This window comes from Bombina bombina, unplaced genomic scaffold, assembly GCF_027579735.1.
Source record: "Bombina bombina isolate aBomBom1 unplaced genomic scaffold, aBomBom1.pri scaffold_1271, whole genome shotgun sequence".
NCBI classification, from domain to species: domain Eukaryota; kingdom Metazoa; phylum Chordata; class Amphibia; order Anura; family Bombinatoridae; genus Bombina; species Bombina bombina.
In genome coordinates, this window is record NW_026512177.1 from 22,452 (window position 1) to 46,329 (window position 23,878).

Genomic DNA, 23,878 nt, shown 5'->3' on the forward strand with positions numbered 1-23,878 from the left:
TCTCTCCAAAGAGAACAGGACGACTGATCCGTGTAAATGAAAGAATGAATGGGGCCATGTATCGTGAGATTTTGAGTGCAAACCTCCTTCCATCAGCAAGGACAATGAAGATGAAACGTGGCTGGGTCTTTCAGCATGACAATGATCCCAAACACACCGCCCGGGCAACGAAGGAGTGGCATCGTAAGAAGCATTTCAAGGTCCTGGAGTGGCCTAGCCAGTCTCCAGCTCTCAACCCCATAGAAAACCTTTGGAGGGAGTTGAAAGTCTGTGTTGCCCAGCGACAGCCCCCAAACATCACTGCTCTAGAGGAGATCTGCATGCAGGAATGGGCCAACATACCAGCAACAGTGTGTGACAACCTTGTGAAGACTTACAGAAAATGTTTGACCTCTGTCATTGCCAACAAAGGATATATAACAAAGTATTGAGATGAACTTTTGATATTGACCAAATACTTATTTCCCACCATAATTTGCAAATAAATTATTTCCAAATCAGACAATGTGATTGTCTGGATTTGTTTCCACATTTTGTCTCTCATAGTTGAGGTATACCTATGATGAAAATTACAGGCCTCTCTCATCTTCTTAAGTGGGAGAACTTGCACAATTGGTGGCTGACTAAATACTTTTTTGCCCCACTGTATATATATAGGAGGAGGAGGAGGATCTTTTCTATAATAGTAGTGCTCTCATGGTTATAACATTTAATTTTTGTTATAAAGAGACATAATTTCTGCTCCTTCACCCTTTTATCACTCTAAACCATTGTATATGAGTTGTAGAATTGCAAGTTTTACAGCAACCACATGCTATCTATTAGGTCAAGTGACCTTCCATATTTGACCCCTCTTGCCCCCATGGACAACCATAATCTCTATGTAGCATGATCAAGTAAATGCGGTATGCAGTGGTGTGCTCCATAAGTTAAGAAAGGCGTTACTGTGTAATTAATTCACAAGTCAAAGTCAAATAATTGATTTGGGCATTTTTTTTTTATAAAAATGTCAATTTAATACTTGTGTAGCTTGACTAGCAATAAATAATATGTACTTTGACTTTTTAATATCCATTATCCATAAAGACTGGAGGCTGAAAAGTGTCCCTTGTATTTTTCTGGTATCCAGTCTTTTCAATTTATGTATTTCAGTTGCACTTTTTGTACTCAGAATGGAGAGATGAGTGTTATGGAATAAGCTGCATCAGATCTAGGCGTGACTCAAGAGCCTGTTCTAGTTTTAGTGACTCTGGGAGAGATTGTCTTTCCATCTCCTTATGTAGCTCAGTAGCTGACAGCACAAGTTAACGAAGAATATTCCCCTCTGCTCTGCAGCTGGATTGTTCCTGTTCTCTCTGGGATTAAAGGGACAGACAAGACAAAATTAAACTTTCATGATTCAGATAGGGCATGAGATTTTAAACAACTTTCCAATTTACTTATCAAATGTGCTTTGTTCTTTGGTATTCGTTGTTGAAAGCTGAACCTAGGTAGGCTTATATGCTAATTTATAAGCCCTTGAAGGCCACCTCTTATCTCAGTGCATTTTGACAGTTTTTCACAGCTTGATATTGCTAGGTCATGTGTGCCATATAGATAAACATTGTGCTCATGCCAGAGAAGTTATTTATGAGTCAGCCCTGATTGGCTAGAATGCAAGTCTGCCAAAAGAACTGAAATAAGGGGGCAGTCTGCAGAGGCATTGATACAAGGTAATCACAAAGGTAAAAAGTATATTAATATAACTGTGTTGGTAATGCAAAACTGGGGAATCGGTAATAAAGTGATTATCTATATTTTTAAACAGTAAACATTTTCCTGTACATGTTTCTCAGCCTGAGCATTTAGCAGGTTTGTGGCACTTAAGAAAGCAGAAGTAAAGCCACATACATTGTGAGATCAATACTTTTGTTAAAGAGTAATCCTAGGTGAGCTTAGGAGCGTGCACATGCCATCTGCCAGCAGTGTTTATAGCAAATTTATACATAGTTACGAACACTGTTGCAAAATAATATATCAGGCACTCTACCACAGCAGAGTTTGTAACTATGTACTACATTGCTATCAACTTTGTTGCAAATAGTATGGCTAGATGGCTAAAGTCACATGCACACTCCTGAGCTCACCTAGGATTACTCTTTAACAAAATACACCAAGAGAACTAAGCAAATATATTTACACTATGCAAAATTAATAATATAAGTTATTTTAAATTGCATGTGCTATCTCTATCATGATGAATGCCTGCTCCTTGAGCTAAGTATGTATCCTTTTGTGATGAGCAGGTGAAAAACTACATTCCTGCAGAAGCTATTTCATATTGAAAAGTTGACCAATTTTATTTAAATGAGCACTTAAAACCCCCCAAACAAAACAAAATGAACAATCTGTTGCTCCCTTCAGTGTTTTCAATAATTCTAACAAACAGTTCTGTGCATTATGTAGTAGCTCTCAAACAATCCAAAGTGTGTCCTTGAGTAATGCACAAGAGTACACAGTCTAAGTGCAGTGGAAAACAATGGAGACAGCAGAGTGCTTTCCATTTTTTTGTAAGGTAACTATGTTCATTTAAAGTAAAATGCCTACTATTTTCACTATGAATTGTATAAGGTAGCAACTTTTATGCTTCTAAATTATTTTCATTTTTTTATAGCATATTTCCTGCTAGGATACAACCAGCATTTAGCAAATTGGCCTCTTGAATACAGTTGTAAAATATTTATAAATAACAAAACAAGTTATGATATTGCAAACGTGCTAGAGATGTGCAAATATATATTTTTTTATTTTTATTTATTTTACAGTGCGATTTTCTGTACTATGTCACACAGGCAGATCTGATTTGAATACAGTAAATCATGATGATTGATGCCTGTTTAATACTCCAAAACTGAGGGTAGTGAAAATCAAACAATTTAAAAAGCAAAAATGAATTGTGGCAACATCAAAATAAACCTATTAATAATTTGTATCGTGCTTTACACTACATAGCAACTCTACCAGTACCATCCCCTTTGTCACCTAGCCTGCCTCCCAAGAGCCCAGCCCACAGAGGGATCCCCTTGCCTGTAGAGGCAGCCACCCCTCCCTGTGATGTCACTAGGAAGTGACTCCAGGCCGCACCGCCTATATAAAGCCAAGCTCGCTGCACACACGCACTGCACATCATGTCTGTGCCCTTCACTCGCAACTGCTGCCGGCTTGCCCTGGCGGTGGGCAAGGAGTTGACAGGGGGTAAGAGGCCACCACATGGCTGGCAACGCTTGGCTGCTTACTCTGGGGGGCCGAAGTCTGGGGACATGAAGGGGTATCTGAATACGCAGTACAGTGAGGCGAAGAAGAGCATCAATGGTGAGTGGGCTGGCACTGCCAGAGGAAGAAGGGGCTCAAATATGGTCACTTGCGCACAGGCTACTGCGCTCTTGCTTTTGTTTCTGTAACTTTATTAGTTTTTGTGTCCATTTCTGATTGTGCTTTTATTGGCCGTGTCCCCCCCTTCTTATGCTTGTGTCATGGTCTGGTGGCACCTCAGTATGCATTTCTTTCATTACTATACCCTGTAATGATGGTGTGAACAGACCGTGTCACTCGGTGCATTGTCACTTCTCTCGCAGTCATTCTGCTTGGTCGTACAGCGTGTGGCTGGCACAGTACTGGGTCACTGAATCTGACAAGCACGTAAATAACTGCACTGGAGTAGCGTGTCCCTAATTATGTCACCTCTCTGCTAGAGAATGAGGCCCGGCATGGGCTTTCTACATACTCCCTGAGGCGGTGACAGGATGAGAGGTGGGTAATTCTCAGGGTGACGAGACACCCAAGGGTGTCAGAATATTTTAGATGGAGCAAGGGATCCTAAAATTCCTATGGTATCATTGCTTAAAGAATAAACTCTTACCCTCAAAATGTATTTAGAGAGATGCATATTTATTCGATTTATTTTAAAAAGGTACAGTTAAACCTCTTATCAAATTTAGTTTGTATTCTTGTTATCCTTTGTTGAAAAGCATACCTAGGTAGGCTGAGGAACTGCACTTCACTACTAGGAGCTAACTGGGTACTGGTGGCTACACACAAAAGCCTCTTTGTCATTAGCTCGACAGATGTGTTTAGCTTGCTCCCAGCTGGCTTTAACTGTTTTTAACCCTCATTTAAACACATAGTTCGGTAAAGGTGGAGTTTAGCGTCCCAAATTCCAGCGCATGGCTGGAAGGTACCACACGTGGAGGGAAGGAGAAGGGAATGCCGCTGTGGGGACGACGACACCATGGATAGGTTCCCAGTGGCGGTTGCGGCGCCCGGGAATGATATTGGGACAGATCGGTTTGTGTGAGGGGTACAGACGGACCATAGATACGTTCCAAGTGGCTCTAGCGGTGCCCAAGAACGATATTGGAACAGAACAATCTGTTCCAATACCTGCCCGCAGCCGCTCCTGGGAACCCATCCATGGTCTCTGCCCCCTCCCCTTACCTTTCTGAAGTAATTCCCATGGTAAAGTGTACGATTAAATTTTTAAATAAAATATATAACATGCTGAAATACAATGTAACATTGTTACATAATTTGGTATGCTAAACTTCACCTTTACCCATAGTTCAATCACTTTAATATTGCACTATTGCCTGCACAGAACACATTAGAACATTTTTCTTTTTACACCTTTATGTCCCTTTAAACATGGTTAAAAGGCACACACTTCTTAGTAATGATGAAAGTCACTGAAGTTCTTATGACTAAAAATGCATAGTAAATTATGTTAGAATTACATATACACCAATGTGTGGTTCCTGGATTATGGATACAAGTCCATAAAACCTATGTTAAATTAAAATGGATATATGTAGTAGAGAACAGACGCATTGCAAAGAAAGAAACCTATTCCAATAGGGCGATAAGCAGATATGTTATAAAATTAATTCAAGGTTATTTTTATGAATATATTTTTAAATAAAACCGCAAGTCCAATAATACATTCCTCTGTTTTGTTATAAAGGTATGTGATTTTTGACTCATATTTGATACATTATGTACTTTTCTTTGATTCCTGAATTTTATTTTTTATTTTTGGTATTAGTATGTTGGAGGTTTTAGTCATCTTGCGGAGCTTCCCATCCGTAGATGGTTATTTGATAAAAAAAAAAAAAAAAGTAAACACTATTATTTTTCTTATCAGCAATTATGGTAATTTTACTTGCAGTTTAAACTCCTGTCTCCATTTAATAACACTATTTGTCGCACCCAGGTTTTCATTTTCTGTGAGATGTATTATGAGAAATATTCTAGAAGTTAAAACACTTCAGCATCTCTGTTATAAAGAACTAATGAGGAAAAAAATAATGCAATATCCAGCCCCCTGTCCAATTTAACTTACATATTTTAATGTCTCCTTTATCTCTAACTTTTCCTGACTTAATATATTTATTACTTCAGGAAAAATAATTTCTTGACCCTACCTATCCTTTCAACTATTGCTTAATTTTCTCTGCCCGTTTATCTTATTGTTCATGTCAAATTATCGAATGTTTCAGATAGAGCATACAACTTTCCAATTAACTTTTATTCTCTAATTTGCTCCATTCTCTTGGTAGCCTTTGCTGAAAAGCATATCTAGATAGGCTCAGGAGCTTGAAGCTAGCTGTTGATTGGTGGCTGAACTTGTATGCCCATTTTCATTGGCTTACAAATGCGTTCAGCAAGCTCCCAGGAGTGCATTGCTGCTTCTTTAATAAAAGATACCAAGAGAATGACGCAAAATTGACAACATAAGTAAATTGGAAAGTTGTTTAAAAATGAATAATTTATTTGAATCACGAAAAAACTAATTTGGGTTTCATGTCCCTTTTGATTGGCTATCATGTTACATTTACAGTGGCCACATATATTTTGGTCTCTGAAAACGCCTGCCAACAATTAAAACATAGACATTGAAAAAGCAGCAACATTCCTGTTCCTTATAGTTTTAGTACAGCAGATGTTCTTGATAGAGATAGATATATCTCGCACACTATAGTGATAAGACCAATTACTAATTTAAACAGCAGTTCATCTAATGGTTAATAAAGAAGCAAAACGTTACCTGTTTCTCACAGGAATTATGATAGATTGGAATGAGGGCAAACCTGTCCACATGTGACCTAATTATCTTCAATCTCAGCACATACTATGGGCCAGATTATGAGTGGAGCTCTAACAGTTACGCGTTAGCGATAATGGGTTTATCGCAGATGTTTGTGCGCGTGAGGGAAAATAGTTTACTTTCAACTCATACGCGCGCAAATTTTAGCTTACTTCTAGTGGAGTTAAAGGGACATTAAACCCTATTTTTTTTTCTTTCATGATTCGGATAGAGAATACCATTTAAAGGACCAGTCAACACAGTTCATTTGCATAATCAACAAATGCAAGATAACGAGACAATGCAATAGCACTTTGTCTGAACTTCAAATGAGTAGTAGATTATTTTTTTTTGACAATTTTAAAAGTTGTCTTTTTTCCACTCCCCCTGTACCATGTGACAGCCATCAGCCAATCACAAATGCATACACGTACCATGTGACAGCCATCAGCCATTCACAAATGCATACACACTTATTCTTGCACATGCTCAGTAGGAGCTGGTGACTCAATAAGTTTGAATATAAAAAGACTGTGCACATTTAGTTAATGGAAGTAAATTGGAAAGTTGTTTAAAATGGCTGCTCTATCTGAATAATGAAAGTTTAATTTTCATTGAGTGTCCCTTTAAAACAACTTTCTAATTTACTTCTCTTATCTAATTTGCTTCATTCTCTTGATATTATGTCCTGAAAAGCATATCTAGATATGCACAGTAGTTGCTGATTGGTGGCTGCACATAGATGCCTCATGTGATTGGCTAACCCATGTGCATTGGTATTTCTTTAATAAAGGCTATCTAAATAAATAATGAAGCAAATTAGATAATAGAAGTAAATTGGAATGTTGTTTAAAATTGTATTCTCTGTCTGAATCATGAAAGAAATGTTTTGGGTTTAGTGTCCCTTTAATTCTCCAATAGGAGTGTTAAATAGCACTCCACTTGTAACCTGACCCTATGTGTTTAAGTCCCAACTACACATACAAGGGTTCTCATTGCTGGAGAAAGTTAGGCGCTAGCTGCACAGATACACTAGTTCATGCAGTCTCCTATGGCAGCAAGCTGACAGGCTAACCTACATGTAACCGAAAGAACAGTCCTCTTTTACTGATGAAGCTTCTGATAGGCTGTTCTCATCAGTGGGTCTTATTGAATGTAGATTGGGTGGGTAAGGTAATAAGATCTTTATTTTTTTCTAAGTGCAACAGAAGTGGTATATAATTACAATTCAAGGATTGATAACACATAAGAAATAGGGAGCAGGTAGTAATTTCTATGTTAGACTGCCAGTATACTATTTATTTGGCCACTCTATTAATAAACATATTCATATTAGTACACATAATACTTATTTCCAGTTTGGTTCACATGTATAAATTTCAGTGTTGCAGAACTTAGCTAATTACTGGTTATGCTGCTAAACATGGTTTGTGGCTTTCTTTTGGGAGTTTGCTAATTTTTGTTACATTTTGCATTTCAGAAGTTCTTGTTCAGCTGTGTTGCATGAGCCCGTATATCTTCATTTAAATATGGTATATTCCTGCTTTTGATATGCATCTTTCTTCTTAATCTTAAAATGGTACTCTATAATCCTTATAAAATATAACAATTCACAAACCTAGTGCAAAATGGTTTTTTTCTCCTACAGAACAGACTAAAATTATATATATTTCCAAGAACAGGGATGAGATATGAAGTACCACATTTTTATCATTGGCACTGCATGTTGCAGAATTTGTTTTCCAACTCAGCACAACTTTTTTTTTTATTAAGGAGTAATTGGCAGGGCCTATAAAGATTTGTTAAAACCTAGGTAACTATGTTTATTTAAAGTAAAATGCTTCCTTATTTTCACTATGAAATGGATAACGTAGCCACTGTTTTGCCTCTTTAAATTTTCATTTTTTATAGTATAGCATATTTTCTCCTATGACATAAGTAACATATAGCAAATTGGACTCTTGAATAAAGTTCTTGTAAAAATCATATTCTTTTAAAAATTATTATAATTTTCTTATATTAACTTTTGCAGACCTGCCAAAATATTTCATATCATACTCATTTGAATATCTAACAATGTTACAGAAATCTACTGAAAGGTGTTGTGTGTGGGTTTTTTTTTTTTTTCCTTCTAGAATTCCTTTTTGTTAATACGTTACCGTTTGTGTTAAAAATAGCTACTGTAAAATGTTAGAAATTCTTACTTATTATTTTCAATCTAAGCAAAAGCTGTGAAATAAAAAAAAAAATATATATATACATACATACATACATACATACATACATACATACATACACACACAAACCTAAAAGTCTTACTACTCTCATAATAGCTTTTAGCCAGTGCTGTATCAAATTAACAGAAATCCACATAGCATATCTTGCATGATGGCAAATCTTTTGACATAAAATTTCTATCTATCCAGTAGTAGACCTACTCATTAGATGCCCTACCACTTACACTAATAAAAGGCTGTATAAATCTATCATATACTGTATACTTTTGCACTGATTGCATTTTACCATCTATACTATAATTGCGTTTGTAATGTCCGTCGGCAGTTGCGCACTCATCCGCGATGGAATGTTGGCAGAGCGAGGACAAAACCACCCTGCCATTTTCGGAATCCACCGGGATGCAGCGAAGGCAAACGGAGCATTACTAAAGCTACTAAATTACTAAAGCAACAACTAATCGCCCACATTAAAGTATTTAAAACCCCCACATCGCAATAAACCTTTCAGAACCCTGCCATTTTCGGAATCCACTGGGATGCAGCGAAGGCAAACAGAGCATTACAAAATCAACAACTAAAACTCCCACATCGCAATAAACATAATTAACTTATTAACCCTTTAAACCGACAAAAACCAAAACGCAAATAACTATCTAAATAACTAAGTACCCTAACCTAACACCCCATTAAATAAACCAAAATAACCTAAACTAATGATTTGAATAGCCAATAAAATTTCACTTGCTGTCATCCTATTGGCTGATTTGAGTAGCTCTCATCCTATTGGATGATTTGAATTGGAAGAATCAAATCAGCCAATAGGAAATCTTTAATCGCGTACCTTGAATTCACTATTCAGTGTACGGCGGAGATCGTATGAAGAGGATCCTCCACGCTCCAGGGTCACCGGTCTTCTGCTCTGCGGTCTTCAGTCTTCAGCACCGATCCGCGTGGGATGTTCTTGGAAGAAGAAGAGTTTGCGCTTGGAAGAAGACTTCACCGCCTGGAACAGGACCTTCTCCAACGGACTTCAGGAACCGTGAGTACCAACCTGGGGGTTAGATTTAGTATTTTTAAAGGTTTTTTTGGGGAGGGGGTTTTTTATTTAGATTAGGGATGGGCAGTAAAAGAGCTAAATGCCCTTTTAAGGGCAGTGCCCAAACAAATTTCCTTTTTAGGGCAATGGGTAGTTTAGGTTTTTTAGTGTTCGGTTCTTTTATTTTGGGGGGTGGGGGGTTTAATGTTAGGTGAGACTTTGTATATTTTTTTTTTTTTAAAAGAGCTGATTATCTTGGGGCAATGCCCTGCAAAAAGCCCTTTTAAGGGCTACTGGTAGTTTATTCTTAGAGTAGGGGGTGTTTTTATTTTTTGGGGGATCTTTTTTATTTTCATAGGATTTAGGTTTAATTTTGTTAAATTTGGTAATTTTGATTTTTTTATTTCTGTAATGTTAGCCTTTTTCATTTTTTGTAAACTTATTTTTTTTTTTTTTTTTTTTTGGAACTTTAGAATGTATTAGTTTATTTAATGGGTTGTTAGGTTAGGGGGTGTTAGGTTAGTGTACTTGGTTATGTAAATAGTTATTTGCGTTGTGGGTTTTGGCGGTTTAAAGGGTTAATAAGTTAAATAGGTTTATTACGATGTAGGGATTTTGCGGTTTAGGGGTTAATAGGGTAATTGGGTGTATTGCAATGTGGGGATTTTTGCGGTATAGGGGTTAATAGGGTAATTGGGTTTATTGCGATGTGGGGGTTTTGCGGTTTAGGGGTTAATAGGGTAATTAGTTTATTGCGATGTGGGTGGTTGACGGTTAAGTGGTTATTAATTTTTAGTTTTAATTGCAATTTTTTGGGGTAGGCGTAAATATAGGTTAAGAAATGTTAGGTTTATTTTTTGGGGGGCGGCTCAGTCTAAACATTATTTATTCAGTCACAATGCATAGTGACTGTATAAATAATGTAGACCCTGACATTTTTATTAATGCTTATTTTTTTTCTGTGTCAGTGTCTACATTATAGGGAAATTAATAACTAGAAGTGATGCCTGTTTTACTAAAAATGTTGTATATAAAGAAATATACTTAAAGTAGATATAATTTAAAGAGAAGAAATTTTGTATTTATTTAGGGCAGTAGTTTGTCCAATTAGAGTGTGTCTATATCTGTAGTTTATTATATAGAAAATATTTTTGATATATTTAAGATAGTAGTCCATTAAAACTATAGTATTGCTACACATGTAGCTTAAATTTTTATATAAAAGAGCTACAAAATACGTTGTTTCTACATCTGTAGTTTTAAAAAAATAATTAGACTGCCCCCTGGGCAGGCTTATTGACTAGTTTTATATAATAAAGCAAAGTTAAAGGGCCACTGTAAGTAAATATTTTCTATGCCTGTTACTAACTAACTAACTAACTACCCCAAATACGCTTTTTATCAATAGCATTTCATTAACATATCTCTACCGTATATCAGAAATCGTGTCTGCAAATGTAATTGTTTTCCAAACCCACTCCGTGGGTATCCTTTGCTCTGTACCAATCCGTTTACAATACCTAGGTTTCAAAATGGCGCTTTAAACACAAAGTTATTGGTTTAAGTATTTTGAACACGCAGTGCCGAAAATAGTGGGCAGGATAACGTGACATCATCGGCGAATAAAAGATAACTTTTAGAACGTTATGAAACTTCGTTTTGGAGAAAATATAGGTCAGTAGGTTTTAATTAATGTTTATTAACTTTAATATGTTAGTTGTTTAGCTTAAAAATTATAACAGAAAGTAATCCTTTAAGTACTTTTTCTGCATACCGACACAATTCGTATCAGGTTTTTCAATAGACTAGTGCCTTTCTAAGAAAATAGCTTTGCAGAATTTCCCAAACTTTTTAGAATGATACCCAATTGTTGAAGCACTTAAATTTAAAAGTGATGCAGCATAGGCATGAAAAAGCTGACTACAAAATATCACCTGATCATCCCTATGTAAAAAAAGGAAGATATTCTACCTCACAATTTCCTCAATAGCTACATCCCATTGTAAAGGAACTTTAAGCCGCCAATCAGGATGCTAGTCCCGGGACTTGCAACGGAGAGTGCAACTGGCATGTACAGGAACAATCCCGTTATTTTACTATTCGGTTTAATGAAATTTACTATGAAATCTGATAAAATTTCAGCAAAATCTAATGTGACATCAGCACTGATGAAAAAATAAATAAAGCCAATCTGCTTCATCCTGTAGCTGAAGGATAGTTCACAGAGAGCAATTAATATTGTGAGACATGTTAAGGGAAAATATCTTCCTTTCTACATAGAGTAATATGTCCCTTTTAAATGTAGTAGAATTATACAGAGAATGAGTAGAAATAAATTATAAACTCCTAAAAATATTACATTTATTTTAAACATGCAGAAATACTGATTTCACAGACGAGTGACAACATATGTATATTATAACTCGCTTATAGTAAAAATTATTAGAAGTAAGAAAACTAAAGAAAAAGACTTGCACCATAATTATACAAAATAGATTTTTACAATTTGCTATCTATTTTACACCCAGACAACTCTCAGCTTTTTTTAAATATCTGCAATTATCTCAGACACACAAGGTTCTCTAGGCCCTGGCTACAAAATAAAGCTTCTGGTTTATAGTTACTATAGTCATCAGTTGACAGCTATGATACAAAGGCAATTGTACAAATGAGGCCTCTTATGATATATTATATAGGGGGGCTTCTTTATAGCCTTTCGTCCTGTGAATTTGAAACCTGGAGGACATGTTCTCCAAAAGATAAAGAGCATTGGTCTTTAAAGCTAATTCTTGTAAACGTATATTGATTGTTACATTTAATATATACGCCAAGAAACACTTCTTCAAAATGTCTTTACATTTTTATAAAGTATAAATAACTTTCGTGAAATGGATTTAATATTTCTCAGACATTTGGCTGATGTGTTGATTGATTGAAGGATAAGTGTGTTAGCTTTATGTTGGTGAAGAAACCTTACAGTACATCATATCTGACAAGTACAGAAACATCATCTGACTCCTCTCAGAAGGATAATAAAGGAATTGGGGAGAGTTTTCTTGTGGGGGAGTTATTTGAGATCTTTTAAAATCAAACTATATTTAATGTAAATGTCCTGTTTTAGTACATTTTAAAGAATAGTCATTTTGAATAAGATAAATTTGTAGGTAAATGTTATCATATAATGAAAATAGTTGTACAGGATAAAAAAAATTGATGTTTCAATTAAAGGATTCCTATTTGTTCAGAGTAGATAATAGCTAGCTTTATTGGGGGTAAGTGACACACCTGTAAAAGCTTGACGAAGGTTTAATAAGAACTTTGTGTTTCAGATACTCAAGAGGTTAAATCGCTTTCACCTAGATTACGAGTTTTGAGCGCTATAGGGAAAGTAAAGAACGCAACAAAAGTTTCGTTATTTAACCCCCTGTAACACGGCCATTAGAAGTTTTAGAAAAACCCGGCTTGTGCGTGCGTTATGGCTGTGTTGAGCTCCATACCGCACACAAAACGAGCGCTGTGTTTGACGTGCTTGTGCACTCTTCCCCCATAGACATCAATGGGGAGAAGGTGTCAGGAAAAAAAAACACCTGCGATCGTGGAATGAAAAGCTCCGTAACACAGCCCCATTGATGTCTATGGGGAAAGAAAACTAACGTTTAAACAACACCCTAACATAAAAACCAAGTTTAAACATCCCTAATCTGCCCACCACCGCCATCGCCGCCATCTACATAATGTTAACCCCTGATCTGCGACTCCCGATATCGCCGTCACCTAAAAAAAACTAACCCCTAATCTGCCGCTCTTGATATCGCCGCCACTATACTAAAGTTATTAACCCCTATTCCGCTGCTCCCCGACATCGCCGCAACTAAATAAAGTTATTAACCCCTAAACCTCTGGCCTCCCACATCAATACCACTAAATAAATCTATAAACCCCTAAACCGCCAGCCCCCCACATCGCAAAAATCTATATTAAACCCTTACGTAACCCTAACACCCCCTAACTTTAACATATTTAAGCTAGCGCTAAACTAAATTTACAATTATTAACTAAATACATATATGTGAAATAAAACCTAAGCTAGCTACAATATAACTAATAGTTAGGTTTTATTTCACAGGTAAGTTTGTATTTTAACTAGGTAGACTAGTTGGTAAATAGTTAACTATTTACTAACTACCTAATTAAAATAAATACAAACTTACCTGTGAAATGAAACCTAACCTGCCTTACACTAAAACCAAAAATTACAACAACAAAAAACACTAAATTACAAAAAAATAAAAATCTAAATGATCCAAAATAAAAAAGAATTACACCTAATCTAATAGCCCTATCAAAATAAAAATGCCCACCCAAAATAAAAAACCTAGCCTACAATAAACTACCAATGGCCCTTAAAAGACCATTGGAGGCGCAGAGCAGGTACATCCTGAAGACATCCGGCGCGGAGCATCCTCTTCATATGTTCGCCGCCGTACACTGAATCTTCAATGCAAGGGACGCAATTCAAGATGGCGTCCCTTGCATTACTATTGGCTGAGAAATTTTAATCGGCCAATAGGAAATAGGGCTCCTAAAATGCTATTGGCTATTCAAATCAGCCAATAGGATTTAAGCAGCTCTCATTCTATGGCTAATTTGAAGAACAGACTTTTTTTCTTCTAACAATTGATATCGTGAGAACTACACACTGCTCTGTCATATTATGCATACAACATCATGGACACGAACACAAATCAGATCAAATGTACAAACAACAATCGCTCACGCAACATAGCACATACGCATTCAACATTCACAATCCTTTACAACTAATACTACATAACATTTACACTAAACGAGGAATCGGAAAATACGTTGCGATCTGCATCACGGAACAACATGAAAAAAGAATTGGACACTGATTCACAAACAAAACATTTGCGTTGCCGATTAGAAAACATTATTAAAAAATAAACATTTACAACAATTAAAAAAAATACTATACGAACAGAATCAGAACAGAAATCAGCATTTAGATTTTGGGATACTAAATTAGGAGAATGTTATGCAAAACGATCACTATGACATCATCGCATTATACACATTCCACAAATACATATGTGCATTTACAAACTCCATATGAGCATGCACAAATTAAAACTACTCCATATTGCACACATACAAATCTTCACTAAAGCACACCTGGACCTCGTTTAATTTGCATACCGGTACATCATTAACCATTTACATTTACATAGCACGCTAGAAACATGGCTTCCTTGACTGTATTGCTTTTTCCAGAGAGATTTAGTTAGAGAGAGTTAGTGAGATACCAGAGGTGGAGACAGTGAGTTACAGTTAGTGAGAGTTACAGGCCCATTTATCAAAGGTCTTGCGGACCTGATCCGACACTGCGGATCAGGTCCGCAAGACCTCGCTAAATGCGGAGAGCAATACGCTCTCCGCATTTAACATTGCACCAGCAGCTCACAAGAGCTGCTGGTGCAACGCCGCCCCCTGCTGACTCGCGGCCAATCGGCCGCCAGCAGGGAGCTGTCAATCAACCCGATCGTATTCGATCGGGTTGATGTCTGGCGATTCCTGTCCGCCTGTTCAGAGCAGGCGGACAGGGTTATGGAGCAGCGGTCTTTTGACCGCTGCTTCATAAGTTGTGTTTCTGGCGAGTCTGAAGACTCGCCAGAAACACGGCCCTTCAAGCTCCATACGGAGCTTGATAAATGGGCCTGCCGGTGACAGAGTGAGAGTTTGTCTGGGTGAGTGTGCGAGTGCTGTTTTATGGTACATTACATAAACACATTTACACGCAAACACATTCAATACATTCATATGCATATCATTAGCACTACACACACACACACTCCATACCCCATTCCCTTTAATCCCATAGTTAGAATTTATTTGATTTACAACAAATTATTGTTTACATTCCCTCATTTAATCTTTTTTTTTTTTTTAATAGGGTTCAGGATCATTTTAAGAACTGGAAAGCTGATACAAAACCCTTAGGTTGAGCTATGTTGAAATATTGATATATTAATAAGAATGATGAGGAAACCATCATTATGAACTTTTCAAAGTTAGATAGTTGGGAGGGGTAGGTATAGTAGGGCCTCATAACTAAAATTAAAGGAATAGGGAATATAGTCTGACACGTCTATCCTATGTCAGTGAGTAGGGAAAATTCAACAAAAATGCATTAAAGTAATTGCTAATATGATCACACATTTTCATTGCCAGAGGAAAAAATATGAGGTTTCAATAGAATGATGCCTCCTATCTACAGAACCATAGCCATAATTGTTGGTATCTTAAAGGCGTTTAGGATATACTCCTGGTGCGCCACCCCGGCCGCAGATAGCCCACCATCAGCATAAGATAAGGTGAAGTTACCTCTCATAAATCAGTACCCACCATACTTGTAAATCAAGAGCCTAATTTATGTAAATAAGGGAATGCTACATGTGTCTAGGGTTATGACTATGAGAATGAGCAGGCAAACACTGCGTAATTTAGCTAAATAAAGAAGTGTATAGGGGTATATTAGCCTAGCTGGCAAACCTCCTCACCTTAATATAATATGACTATGGGACAGACCCAGTTTGTGTTAGGGAGACAATCAAGAAATTTCAAAATAGCAAAAGAACAGCTTATCAAAAACCAAGTACACATATAATTGACATAGATTTTACACTCTAAACCCATTGCACCCAAAGCTCAATTGATGTGCTGAAACCAAAAAATTTAAATGGGAAAAATATTCCAAACATGTAACAGTCATCATTGAATAACAGTATCGGCTTGTATATGTCTAGTTTTTATCAATCACCTAGACCTGATCTGACAGTGTCGTCCTGCAATATTATTAGGGAGACTCTCCTAGTTATGTCCAGCCTGACAGTCTCAGAAATGAGTCTCATCTGCAGGGCTTCGGCCCTCCTTAACCTATTCCCTGCCGGTCATCATGCGGAGAGCTTTTTTCGTTACGGCGTCCTGAACACAGGGAGCAAACGCTCCATGCGACAATTACTTTTGAGCAGCTTGTTGCAGAATAGCCTCTGTTTTGGGAGGTTAAGTGCTTCCTGCTCAGTACTCTTTCTGCTCCGATCAGTCATGAGGGGGTGGTTAGAAGGTAATAGGCTGTGATTGTCAGATTGGGCAAATTTGAAGCGGGCTGCTCCCTGTGTCTCAGCTTCCTCCCATGTTCTGGTGATAGTTTTGGGCAGTTTATTAGAGGGTAGCAGGCCAGGGGTATAAAAAAATGTGTATGCAAAACAGGCCCATCGCTGTCTCTCTAAATCTTGTGGGGATTTCTTTGCAGTGTTCCGGCCTGAATGAAGGGAGCAAACGCTCCGTGTAGTTATTACCTGTGAACGACTCACTGCAGCTCGGTCCCCATTTCCCTTGGCAGTCAGGAGTTTGATGTTCGGGAGGTCCAATCCGGGTGGCATAGTTTCTCCACTGCTTTCACTTGGGGGAGCTACAACGGGTACAGGTCTCCAAAAAAAGTCTGCACAGCTCAACTTCTAAACTCCGGTAGTGGTCGCTTATGTGCTGCATCATGTCACGCTCCCATTTGTTGAGGGCCTCCATTTTCCATGTTTGTTATCTCTTATTAAATATAGTTCTTATGCGGCTCCGTTTCCCAAGCACACCCAAGAGCACTATATATATCCAGATAAACGGTTCCCTTTTATCAGAAAAGTAGACAGTCAACTGTGGACTGCTATACCCCAGCTCACTGGGGGGGGGGGGTCGATATCCTGTGGTAAGGCCGCCGCCTAGGAACTCAACGGGCCAGATCTGGGTCCTATCGATCATAAACTCTGCAGGCTTAATATCAATCAATGCTGCTCACCCTTAACAAGTCAAAGATGAGATTGTTAGTGCTGTATAATGCAGAATCTCTGCTTTAATCTGCGGATTGAGCAGATCCCGTCAGGAACAAGATATTGCGACCTTTCATGGCCGCTGCCTAGCCACTCCCCTTTTTTTTATTATATTATATTATATATATATATATATATATATATATATATATATATATATCTGTTAATACCCCTTACCCTATTTATTTTTTTTATTTTTTTAATACCATTCAGTTTGAGCACTTTACTTTTAGTTCATTATTTTGACCACCTTTCATTTGGGCACTTTCAGATTTTTAACGAGTATGGCGGGAAGGAGGGCTAGGGGAGAGCCGAGGCAGGAGATCAGTGAGGAGCTCTTAGAGCTTTTTACGCAGCGGGTTATGGAGAAGGTTAGGGAGCAGGTTATGCAGGAGAGAAGGACAGGGAGGGGGAGAGGAACTGGAGAGGAAGGGGTGGGTGAACAAGTTGCTGGGCCCAGTGGTGTAGGGCAGGAGTGCAGACAGGGCTCATTACAGTTCGGACAACAGAGGCTCACATCACAGGGGAAGCCCAGGCAGAGGGAGGAGAGGTATACCACAGAGGAGAAAGAGGTCCTTATAGCAGCCTATATGGAGAAGGCTAGGAGGCTGCAGGCACCGAAGACCACCCCTTCAGAGAAGAAAAAGTTGTGGCTGGAGATCACGGATGCCGTCAACGCAGTGGGGGAGTTCAGGAGGGATGTCAAATCAATACAGCACCGCTACCGGGACTGCAGAAGTGAACTCAAGAAGATGTCAAGGGAGAATGAATACCATGCAGGGACTGGTGGCAGGCCTGAACAGACATTTGTATACAGCCGCTGGGAGGACATGCGTCCAAACATCTCCGAGGTGGCCATAGTAGGGATCGAAGGAGGAATTGATACTGGGAACCTGCCCCTCTCATCTGCTGATAAGCTCATTTAATAATCTCTTTACATCCACCTCGTAACCCATTCACACGCAAAAGAAATTAGGGCTATGACTAACGCAATTACGCTTTTTTCAACATTATTACGGAAACGCATTCAGAACTACCTTGAGAAAGTTGGATTTGAAGAAAAGCCATCACATTTAGTATTTAGCCTACAGATTAGGTGTGCATTTAAACATATTTAAGACGCACACAAAAATAAATTCATATTGACCAGCTAGATGTCAGAAAGACAGGTTTGCAAATACGTAAATCGTATTGATTGCTTTTGGTTACAATTGAATTACGAAGGCAGCCTCATTAATACACTTTCAAATATAAAACATTTACAGCTTTATTTGAAACTGTGTGCTAATATCTGAGGCCGGGGAGGAGGAAACACAGCACAAACAGGCTCCTCCTTCACCCAAGCATGAGAGTGGTGCAGAAGGTGACACGCCATCTCGGGGAGAAATGGAAGATATCCCTCTTTTTTTCTCTTTCTCTTTTTTTTCTCTTTCTCTTTTTTTTTTTTCTCTTTCTCTTTTTTTTTCTCTTTCTCTTTTTTTTTTTTCTCTTTCTCTTTTTTTTTTCTCTTTCTCTTTTTTTTTCTCCTTTTTTTTTCTCTTTCTCTTTTTCTTTTTTTTTCTCTTTCATCCTATATCTGCATATTTAAGCTATGACCTGCTACATACAAAGGGGCCTATCAAGCTAAAGACCGCTGCTCCATAACCCTTTCCACCTGCTCTGATGAGGCGGACAGGAATCGCCACAATTCAACCCGATCAAGTACGATCGGGTTGATTGACAACCCCCTGCTGGTGGCCAATTGGCCGTGAATCTGCAGGGGGCAGCGTTGCACCAGCAGCTCACAAAAGCTGCTGGTGCAATGCTGAATACGGAGAGCGTATTGCTCTCCTCCGCATTCAGTGATGTCTGTCGGACTTGATCCGCACTGTCGGATCAGGTCCGACAGACATATGATAAATAGGCCTCAAATGGTTAAAGCGCATCCTATATCTGCAAATTTAAGCTATGACCTGCTACATATGCGGTTTTCGCTAAAACTAACCATTTATTTGTCTCTTTCAGAAAATGTCTAAAGGGCATCCTATAGCTGCACATTACACAAACACAACTGTTTGCGAACATTACATTGGCAATTGTCTAACTACTTAACCATGCTGTGCAAAAGTACTCACCAACCAGCCACCCATGGGGAAACTGTCCGTCCTCAAACTGCCGCCACAGTGACTACTGCCTGAGGATACGGGCATCATGACTGCCCCCCACTGAAATTCACACACACCTGCTTAATCCTCATCGGTGCGTCACAAACGAATTACACTTTCAGACTCTGAAAATGTTTGCGATTTCGGAAGGGGAGATCATCTGCTGGAGCACGCAGCGCAATGTGGGTGCAATCTATTGCTCCCAAAACATTGGGCATTCCAGCTTTTGCATAGAATTCACTCTTGAGTCGCCTCCAATCGTCTTCATTTTGAGGGAATCCTATGTAAAGCTTACAAACTCGTACCATGGCGTTCAGAAACCTTTCAATAACCACAGAGAAGGTACCCTGGGACAACCCATGCATGTACCCTTCTCCAGATTGAAAGCTTCCGGAGGCCAGGACATGTATGCAGCATAGCATCTTGGTCATGCCAGGGATTGCAGTCCGCATACGTTTGCGTGGCTTCAGGTAAGGTTCAAGTACTTTATAAAGGCTCGTGAGCCGCTGTTGATTGAGCCTATACTTGTCAAAAACCTCAAAGTCGCTCATGTTTTCCAAGGTGGGCCTCACCCTGTGAGCACGAGGACCTCTAATCAGACATTCCCCACGCACCTACACAATCTAACTGCGGATTATACATATTTGCAAAGCCAAGCAGCACAAAGCCAAACAGTAGAGCAAACGCACAAGGAGTAACAAGGTATGCAAAAACACAAAAGCGATTTGATACAATGTCGATCACTAGGGACGCTTTGGCCATGTTTGGGGGATTTATAGTGCAATATGTCCAATGGTAGCGTGTTCGTAATAATTGCTGATTATATACACTTGATTGTATGTGAGCGGCGCAAATGCTTTCAGAGCAGTTTGCTGAAATTTTGTTTTTCCCCAATAAATCCAAATGTGAAAGTGTTTGTGTAAAATGTAACATATACAGTGCATTTTCGAAATGTTTGTTCATATGCGTAACAAATACTTATTAAACGTGATGTTATAGTAAAAACCACACGTCCACGCTAACATGATTGAAAGTGCATACTTGTGTATAATGTGTGCACAGACATGGCATAGAATCTGATCGATCAATGTTGCTGCAATATTGTTGCAAAACGATAAAGTAACTGCTGACATCTATAATATTATATATAAGTGATTGGCGAGATTTCAATATTTTACGTGTCCCATTGAAATCGCAAAAATAATGATCTTCCAACCTCTCGTCTACGTATATGTAATAGTGAATGAGAAACTGATGAAAGGGGCGGTACAGCCCTAATGCTGGAATCTGTATGGTTGAAACTTAGAATGATGTCCTCATATTAGCAACATGCCTGTCTAGTTTGCAAATATTCGTTCTGTTGTATTTTGCAACATTCTTATTGTGTGATGATTAAAAAGATAAATTTGTGCTTTGTTGTTGTGTGATGCGTGTTATGTACATATATGTATGTATTGTGATTCTCTGCCACATTTATTGTTCCTTCCAAAAAAGCGACAACTATAATATTTTCTAAGGATATCTTATAATTATACTGAATTCTTAATGTTATATTATGAGTAAATCGTGATGTTAAAGGGACACTAAAGCCATAATTTATCTTTCATGATAGAGAGAGAATCCAATGTTAAACAACCTTTTATGTATATGCAGCCCATCATTCATCTGGTGAGCCTATCTCGATATGCTGTTCATCAAAGCATAGAAATAGAATAACTGAAATGCTATAATAGACGTAAATGAGACAAGTGTTTAAAATTGCCTACTGTTTCTGAATCATGAAATCTTAAAGTATTTTTTATGTCCGTTTTTAAATGTGTTAATTCTTGAAACAGATTTCGTATTGGTGATGGTAGAATTGATTGTGATTTATTGTTGATGTAATTTCCTAAAAGATTTTTTACGATTTGTCATTGCGGGACAAACGCAAGAATGAATGGCAGCCACAATTATAATGCTGCCATTACAAGTTTTCAAAGATCAAAATCTCTCTTGCGTTACGGAAAGAGGCCGGTCGCGTGCACGAGCATGTGTTCCCCATAAAAGTCAATGGAGGCTAGAAATTGCATGGAAAAAACTTCCAACACCGCTGTTGAGCGTTAAGTGAGTGACGTCATGCCATTCTGAGAAAAAGTACTGAAATCGTGATAATTTTATATTTAAAATGTTTTGTGTACGCAATGTGCTGTATATTGTTTGTATGTATTGATTTCTGTATGTGTGTGATGATATTTGTACGTAGCTAAATGAGTATGTTCATGTATGTCTATGTAAGTCAATGTAAAATTGTTTTTTGTGCAACACCCGAGATCTCGTATCTTTTATCCGTTATATTTTCTTTCTCAAAATAAATTATATATAAAAAAAAAATTGTAGAGTGTTTGAGTGTAAGTGTACTTTGTATAATATTTTTGAAGTGATTCGTGAATGTTTTGGGTAACGATATATCAATAACTACTGGTCTGGGAGAGCGTTATGGATTTGAGCGTAGATGGTGATTTTTGTGGCGCTACAGAAACTTGTAATAGCAGCTTTAGGGAAAATGAGGCATTATGGCCCATAACGATGCTATTTGAGTCATAATGGAAAACTCATAATCTAGTTGTTAGTTAATCTGATACTATAAAAAATATTGCAACATAAAGTTTTTTTCACTGCTATTTTTTTGGGATTGCAGAGCTTATATTTTGTTAAGTCTTGTATTAATGGTTTAAATTAATAGCATGGCTGCAAGGATATGGAATTAGTACATTTTGAACATTAACTTTTTAATTTGGATGTAGAAGCCTAAAAAACAACCATGATGTTTACAATCATATGTAAAGTAGACCATTTATTTGAAATTCCATTCCAAGCATTTGAAATTTTGGAAACTTAATGTATGCTTTAAATACCTTCACTTTATACTAATTAAAACCTTTTTTTTTTTTTTTCTCTTTCAAGAAATCACATCTTCCATCTCAAGCAATATGTTGAATCCAGATGCCATTTTTTCCAACAATGAAATGAGTCTTAACGACATTGGAATTTATGGCTTTGATTATGATTATACACTGGCATTCTACTCGAAAGATCTTCACACACTCATTTTCAACACTGCCAGAGATCTTTTAATTAATGAGCACAGGGTAAGACTATTTTCACACTTTTTTTTTTTGTTTTTTTGTTTTATCTCAAGATAAAATTAATAGTTTCTGAAATCCTGTTTTTTTTTGTTTTGTCTGTGATATTAATGTATAAAATGTCCTATTTTTCATGAGAAAATGACAAGTTAAAGATGATTTATGGTAAAGCTAACCGAAAATACATGATTTGGCTTAACTGATGGTTAACGATGATTAACAATTAATTTCTCATAAAGGCAATTCCAAAATCTATATTGGCACAGACGCAAATAATTAGTAAGTACAGGAACATCTGTTTTTTCCAAGAAACAAAACAATCAGCCAATAGAATGCATCAGCCAATAGGATTTTTTTCTACCTTAATTCCGATTGGAATCTAAGGGACGCCATCTTGGATGATGTCACTTTAAGGTACCTTCATTCAGCTTTAGTCGTCGGATGAAGAGGATGCTCCGCTTCGGATGTCTTGAAGATGGACCCGCTTCGCGCCGGATGGATAAAGATAGAAGATGCCGTCTGGATGAAGACTTCAGCCCATCTGGAGGACCACTTCGCCCGGCTTGGATGAAGACTTCTCCCGGCTTCGCAGGTATAGGCCCTAATACAAATTGCTTCCAATTTGAGATCAAGTACCCTTAAAATACATTCTAGAATCTGTATTTTTCTTCATGTTTCTAGTAAGGGGAGGGGTTCAGGGGTGGCCACCCGTGGACAAACTTATTAAATTCTAAATTTTGCTTTACTGCAGGACCCTTTTTATTTATTTTTTCCCCCTCAAGATGTATATACTGCCTTTTGCTATAGTTAATTACTTTAATAAATAATAGGTGCAATTAACCTGAACAAACATGGTTACGTTTATTGACTTGTGTACTTAAAACTTTGCTGATATTAGAGAAATAACAAAGAGGAACGATCACAGAACTATTAGGCCTGGAAGGACACAATACAGTAAATTTTGGGATTAAATGGCAGTTGACACGTTCTTGCAATGTTAGTAAATGTAACTTGAGTGCTGATTAATGCTACACTATTAGATTTGTATTTCTATTTTTATATCTGTATATTTCAGAAATGTTTTTCGTAGAATAAGAATTGATATACCAATAATGATTTCAAAATAAAATGCAGTTTAGAATTCTTAAACAACCAGTAAATACAGTATATTTGCATAAATATAAAATACATAATAACAAGACAATGCAATAGCACTTAGTCTGAACTAACTCCTGTACCATGTGACAGCCATCAGCAAATTACAAATGCATATACGTATATTCTGAGTTCTTGCACATGCTCAGTAGGAGTTGGTGACTCAAA

At 37.6% G+C, this 23,878-nt stretch overlaps 1 protein-coding gene across 1 annotated transcript; it reads left to right on the forward strand.

Annotated features, from left to right (window-relative positions):
* Positions 1-3,131: 3,131 nt before the first annotated feature.
* Positions 3,132-22,590, forward strand: LOC128644162 (5'-nucleotidase domain-containing protein 3-like; the record flags this gene model as incomplete). Its single annotated transcript, XM_053696869.1, has 2 exons — positions 3,132-3,351; positions 22,377-22,590. Coding segments are annotated over exons 1-2 (398 nt in total), but the record flags the coding sequence as incomplete, so codon positions are not given.
* Positions 22,591-23,878: the final 1,288 nt, after the last annotated feature.